This window comes from Anneissia japonica, unplaced genomic scaffold, assembly GCF_011630105.1.
Source record: "Anneissia japonica isolate Jap-2015-1 unplaced genomic scaffold, ASM1163010v1 scaffold11779_len1430905_cov172, whole genome shotgun sequence".
Taxonomy (NCBI): Eukaryota; Metazoa; Echinodermata; class Crinoidea; order Comatulida; family Comatulidae; genus Anneissia; species Anneissia japonica.
Window position 1 is genome coordinate 43909 of NW_022740041.1, and position 7725 is coordinate 51633.

At 34.1% G+C, this 7725-nt stretch overlaps 1 protein-coding gene across 1 annotated transcript in view; it reads left to right on the top strand.

The window, feature by feature from the left end:
• LOC117118135 (MAM and LDL-receptor class A domain-containing protein 1-like) overlaps nt 1-7725 on the top strand; it is a gene marked incomplete at its 3' end in the record, with an annotated part of 115392 nt that overhangs the window by 42564 nt on the left and 65103 nt on the right. The window contains 3 exon segments of the mRNA XM_033262642.1: nt 5340-5444; nt 6086-6232; nt 6390-6740. Coding sequence (XP_033118533.1) covers nt 5340-5444; nt 6086-6232; nt 6390-6740 — 603 coding nt within the window.

Genomic DNA, 7725 nt, shown 5'->3' on the forward strand with positions numbered 1-7725 from the left:
TTTTAATCTATATATATATATATATATATATATATATATATATATATATATATATATATATATATAATTTATATATATATATATGTGTGTGTGTGTGTGTGTGTATGAGTTGACATGGGGCCGAGTTGACTCGAATTCAGCCAAATCAATTGCTACAAAATTGAAAATCGAAGGCTGATTGGAAATCATTGATGAAAAAAGGCTTTCATAACACTCAAAGACTATAAGGAAATTTCTCAAAATGATAAACCAAACTGTAGACTAATAAACCCATAAAATAAAACATAGTACTCAAAGACCATAAGATAAACCACAACATGCTAGCAAAAGCACAAATGAAAACCAATGGGAAAACACCACTGCTGTCACTGAATGATTTAAAATCCTGCACAAATCAAGCAGCAGGTTAATTTATTTTGACACTGAAGAATTTTACCCATCTATCACAAAAAAAAAAAAGACGAGAGCATCAATGATGCAATAGCCCACATGACAATAGCTGGCAATGTTTATGTGCTGTCGGTGGGTGGTGGGTGCAGGTTGTGTGGAACGTTGTTAGGCCTACGTGTATTGAGCGTAAAAAACGAAATGTGGTTGTTGTTGTAGTGGTTGTTATATACGTAACTTTGTGAAATATTTTGTACAGTAATTATGAAGATATATATGTAGCGGTTTATGATTTAAGTAGACATTTTGGTGGGTGAATAGAATTTGTTGCATAGAAGTATTTCATTGTGGTCCTCTAATAAAGACATTTTCAGAAGGCCCATTATAATTACATCATGCAGCTTTTACTGTGATGTTTTTTAAATTATAGAACTAATATTTTTACTTTTGTATGTATTTGTATTATATCCAAACACATTAGGAACTGTCATGTTTATATATATATATATATATATATTCTCTTATACACATCTAGATGTGTATAAGAGACAGGGATTCAGTTGTTCAAATTAACTGTCAGCTTTCAGAAGGAGAAACCAAACTTCTATCCCAAGGACTCAAATTTTGCCCAAAACCGAGGCAGGCTGTTTTTTATATTTATATATTTTTTATATATTTATATATATTTATATTTATATATATATATTTATATACATATTATATATATGTATTTATATATATAGATAATATATATGTATTTATATATATAGATTATATATATGTATTTATATATATAGATAATATATATATAGGTAAATAATATATATATATATAGATAATATATATATATAATATTTATATATATTTATATATAGATAATATATATATAGATTATATATACATATATATTGCATTATATTTGTAAACATCTATCTATATATACATTATATATACATTATATATATAATGTATATATATATATAGATGTTTACAAATATAATGCAATTGATGTAATGTTATTTCCAGTTGTACTAATGTTGCACTGAACTGGCACAAGGTCTATCCATTACTGGGCTATCCATCAACTGGTAATTCCATGGTTGGAATGGAGTGTAATCCATTGAAAATGAAAGGCACTTTAATCATAAACTATTAGACCAGGAACCCAAGGGTGTCAGCATAGCTGGAAAGTTAACCAATTTGTGTGTATATAGTAATGTTCTATGTGCCTGTCTATGTAGAAAAATTCGGCATCTGCCGGTCCCATTGTGGTGGGTGTGGTCAGGAGGGGCATAAAAAAGGCCCCAAAAATTGAGCTAGATCAACTTGTGAATTAACCCAATGGAACCTATCAGAATATATTCGGCATAGTTCAAGATATCATGTATGGTCAATGCCAGACATTTCCAATGGTGGGGGTGGCTGCCAGACGCAAGAAATCGGTACCCCAAAATTAAGCTAGATCAGCTTGTGAGTTAACCCGATTAAAGCTACTAGAAAATGTTCGGCATAGTACCAGGTATCAGAAATGGCCACTGCAAGACATTTTTAATGGTGGGGTGTACCTGCCAGACACCCCCTTATAGTCCGCCCCCGAAAATTGACCTAGATCAGCTTGTGAGTTAACCCGATAAAACCTACTGGAAAATGTTCGGCATAGTACCATGTATCAGGAATGGCCACCACCAGACATATTTGATAGTGGGGTGTACCTGCCAGACACCCCTTCATACCCCGCCCCGAAAATCGACCTAGATCAGCTTGTGAGTTAACTTAATGTAACCTACTGGAAAATATTTGGCATAGTACCAGGTATCATGATTGGCCACTGCCAGACATTTTTAGTGGTAGTGTGCACCCGCCAATTTTTTTTTCCGTACGAAACATTTGCATGAAACTCCACTCGGGCCGTCTCGGATTGATTCGACTACGAACAAGAGCAGGCACTTCGCAATGTCGTGACGCTCGAGTATTCTATCAGCTTTACTGTACTGTTTTTATTTACCTACGGCAGGCCTATAAAATCTTACCGATTTATGGGATTTCTATAGTAGTACCAGTGGTAAATAGGTACATCTATCAAAGGCTAGAGCAAAAGAAGCTAAATATTGGGCCTAGTGGAACGGCCTAGTTCCAAGCTGAGTTAGGTCCTACCTGCTAGCCCCCCCCCCCGACTAGGCCCCTAGACCACCTTCCGCTAGACTAGACCCCTTTCGCATGCCATTGACTGAAATTTTGAACAAAATTTAAAACATGAATGGGACAGTGAGTAAAAAAATATTACATAATAATAAATTAAATATATCACTCAGGCATTAATGAACTTGGCCTTCGCCTTGTAATGTAATTAATATTAAATAATAATAACAATAATAATAATATTAATAACAATAATATTAACAATTATAATAATTATAAATAACCATATATAATTTCGCCATTAATTAACTTAGCCTAAGCTTTGTAATCAAGAAGCACCTACAGTATACTATATTAGGCCTATAATCCCTGCCTTCATTTTTAGTAATTCTAGGCGGAAGCAGGTCAACTCGGCCCCAAGTCAAACACTGCCCCATGTCAACTCGACCCCAAGTCAACTCGGCCCCATGTCAACCAACCCCAATTCAACTTGGCCCCAAGTATATATTTTTACATTATTAGTTATTTTATATACCTTTGTATAATTTTTATTAATATCATTTTAATATTACTTTTATTAATGCAGTTTTAATTATTGTAAGTGCATGTAAATGAAACGAAATAACAAAGGCAACGATTTAAAAACACTTTAATTTTGGCTTTGCATTCAAATCTCTTGGTAAATATTCAATAAATGCCGAGTTGACTTGGAGCCGAGTTGACATGTGGCCGAGTTGACTTGGGGCCGAGTTGACTCGAATTCGTCATGACATAGGTTAAACAATTATCCAAAACCGCGGCCAACTAAAAAATAAAAATGTGCACAGTATGTAACTCAAATTCAAATAGGGCCTAACACTTGTTATTATTCGTGCAGTGAAATCAAGTAATACATATGTCGTTTTAAACGACCCATTATTTTAGAATGGTAATGTGTTTTTTTTCCAAAATCAGATAGCGAGCAGCAATCCTGTATCTCAGAAGTTTTGTAGACGTTTATCTTTGGTTGATGACCTTTTGACATCCAGAATTGCGATTTTCGAGTCGAGTCAGTCGAGACAACCCGAGTGGAGTTTCATGCAAATGTTTCGTACGGGTAAAAAATCGCGGCCAGCCTGTATTACAGTACATTGACACGAAATGTACATTGTTTTTCTCTCAGAGAGAGAGAGAGAGACCACCCACCCTTGCAAGCACCGCAAAACGGCTCATTTTTCGCTACCAACTTGACTCGTGCAGACGCATTTATTAGCAGCAAAGCTTACAATTCTAAGCTGTGATTGGTTGATAAACACAATGTGGAATATACAGGCGATTTGCAATCTGATCAATGGCGAACACGCTTTCATAAGAAACCCACCTTAGTTAAGAGATATGATATAAAAACATACTTTTTTCACATATTTCCCGACAATATTTTCGCAAAAATTCTTCATACTTTAAATTCCCCAGGCCTTATCTTCCATATTATTGCAAGATCGGCCTAATCGCGTCACAAACGAAGGAAGAGATAGAAAAACAAATGACTTCAAAATTCGCTCAGAATCATCATATAAGCCCTCATTCTCAGAGAGTGGGCTAAAAACGTAACAAATGCAATCCAGTACACACAAAATCACACCAGAACCCCTGAAGACAAAGTAGATAATTATTATTATGTACCCACAAAACGGTAACAATTCAACATGGATCAAGAAATATTGATACGACCGGATTGAATTTTATACGGGAAGTTATACGACGGGCCAAAAATACGAAACACTTTCTCTCCTCATCTCTCCTAAGCTTCGACCAGGCAATGCGACAAGATTACAACTTTTTATCCATCTGCCATGCATTGGATACTTTAAGTATTACAACAAACCAAACAATCAACTGCTATACGACAACAGCAAACCTAACCATCCTTCGTCCATCCTGAAATAAATTCCCTCATTTATTAACAGACGTATGTCTAACATATCGGATTTCAGCGAATCATTTCATAAGACCGCCCCTACTACCAAAAACAGTGGATTTCAGCAAAAACAAGGAATACGAACTTTCACAATCCGACAAAATCCCAAAAGCGGAAAGAAATCGACAAATTACTTGTACGGTGTGTCGGTGTGTATTCCTTATACAAAATGCATTCATGCAACCATCAAAAGCAATGAAAAACAAATACAGTATATATTGCTAATAGTCATAATTGATGACAAATCAAATTGTCAAATGATACCATTCATGTTCGATCTCTCATGTAGACATTACTTATATAAAGTACATTGGCAACAGATAATTTTTTAAAGATAATTTTAGACCGTTGTAAGTTTTACGTAAAATATGTGGGATTTTGTCCAACAAAAAATTCTATAATTTGGGTCCACTTATGTGTAGCAAGTGCTAACTACAAGTCAGTCTTGCAAATGGAACATGCATTTTATTTTTGTTTCTGGGATTGTGGGAAATATTATTATACTTATAGAAAATACTACATGTTCATGTGGCAAACACGTAATTTGCCACATTTGACGTTTGACATGAATTGTATGACATTATGTTTGTAAATGTCACGAATATTGAGTATTTTTAATTTGTTAAATAATGGTTCAGATGCCGGTCTAGTGTTTGAGAATGTTATAACTCCAGCAGCTTTTTTCAGAAGTTTCCAAATGGTTTCCTTTATACTTTTGTAGGTGTTCCCCCAGATAATATTCCCATATTGGAGATAGGGTAAAATCAAAGAATTAAAATACAGCAACACATGACGATGATGTTATATTGATACAAGTGCTTCTTTAAGTTAGGCTATGTTTCATTTCTAATTGAAGAAACTTGCGATATTGACTGCTTGAACGGCGGAGTCTGTGCCTCGGATCACGGAATTGAGGACTGTCAGTGTATGTCTGGTTTTGTTGGACCAACATGCAATACGTGTAAGTTTTTACAGAGATAAATGTGTATTTACCTATTGAGCTAAATATAATGGTAAGCCTAGTGTGCCGAATATGGTTAAAAATGTATAGAACATGGTCACTTTTTAAAAAGACTGTACAGTATGTATTGTGTTAGATTCAGTTAAATGTTAAAGTTTTTATAATTTAAAATTATAATTCTATAATTTTGTTGGAGTGCACCAGCAGTAATTATCACAAAATACTGAGAAAACGTATAGCCATACTAGTTTAGGTGTCGAAAATTTCAAAAAGCAAAAAAAAAATCATGAAGTTGAAGAATAATATATGATATTATTTAAAATATTAAATCAAAGATTTTGTGTAGTTATTTTAACATAAAACTATTTTTGAAGGCTGGTTCGACTCCATATGAGTGACATTTGTAAAGTACATGGAAAAAAATCAACTGAAAAGTTCATACTTAATTCATTAGATATAAGCTGAGACAACTTGTCTCAGATATAAGATAGGAATAAGAATAACTCACTGCCAAAAAATGCTAGTAGGCCTAGAGGAAAACGTAGAATATTTTCAACTATTTAAGTTACAATTATTATTTGCGTTATTCCAACCAATGTGACTACTGCAGTTATTTTTATTTTTTCTTCTATAATTTTTAGCGCAAACCCAATGTGATTTCGAAGATCCATACATTTGTTACTTTGTACAAGATGAAACGGATGATTTTGATTGGATAAGAACGTCTGGATCAACACCCACATCTGGTACTGGTCCTGAGTATGACCACACTTACGGAACATTACAAGGTATTAAAAAGCTGACATGAATTTATATTTTCTAAATTAAATTAAATTTCTAATGAAAATATTTAAAACTACAAACAAAATATATAGAATACACATCAAATAGATCTAAAAAAAATCTCTATTACACCGGAACATTTATTTTCTCATTTGCTTACAGGTTCCTACATGTACATCGAAACTTCATATCCGCGATACAACAATGAAACCGCTCGTCTTTGGACATTGCCATATCCTGCAACAAACGGCACATGCGTTAAGTGGTTCTACCACATGTACGGGGCCACAGTGAACACACTGAATGTATACATAGTCGATACAACAGGTACTGTTGGTGTACCTGCGTGGACAAATACAAACAACCAAGAAAACCTTTGGCGACTTGGAAAAATCTCAGTTGAAACAATGAGTGCCTTCCAGATAGTGTTTGAAGGAATTGTAGGAAGGAGTGATACAGGTGATATTGCTTTAGATGACGTCATGATCATTGATGGAGCATGTTTGAAAAACGGTAAAATACACCTTTTACCACCTATGACATTAGAAAGCCCTCCTAGAAAAATATATTATCAAATTTCGATCCTGGCCTGGCAAAGATGATTAACATCTTTTCAGCGTATTGTTCACATTCTTTGATAGCTTCCAAGTTAAATGGTGAGTGAATTTAGTCGCACTATTCGGGTTGTCAAATGTATAGTCAGGTTTATTGTATTGATTTTGGAACGTTTTGTCCGGGACCTGCATGCATATAAAGTCGGCGTGCCTTTGACCAATGATGTTCTGACCTTCATATTTCTTTTTATTTTAGATACACTCCGTTTTCAAAGCGGCGCTTTCTATTTACTACTAAACTCTACTTTTCTGTAATACAATTATTTAAAAACGTCGTTTCAAGTTCATTGCAAAATTCAAAATCATTTGGATAGGTTGCATTACATTCCCGTAAAGGTGTGTATGAACGGACGTATTTCGGCAATAATGACATTTCGATCTGTTAGCTGGCCTTAGACTCAAATAAATTCTTTGTTCTTATGCAAATGTTTATTTTCTTTTACAGCGACCAAACATAGCTTAACCATAAACTCGTAACCGTAGAGCACAGGCTTAGGGAGGCTAATAAATTCAGTTGCAAAATCAAACATTATTTTTTTAAATACATCTCACAGACATTGCGGTAAATCAAAATGAGAACAGCATAACATTGTCTGAATGAGAAGCAGAACTTGTAGTGGGGTTGAAAGGCAGTTTTACAGGGACAGTTTATTATCTGGTGATGGGTGTTGTACACGCCATCAACTTTTTGGATTAATTTGTCCACAATCAAACAAATTGACAAATGAATAGATATATTTAATTGTTTCCTAGATTTTGATGGCCTTGCAGGTTGTAGGTTCGTATCACGACAGATATTTGCTTTCATGTTACATTAAATATTAAATTTTCATGTTTGATACAATTATAATCAAGTTCTTATTCGAGAAATTATATATATATAT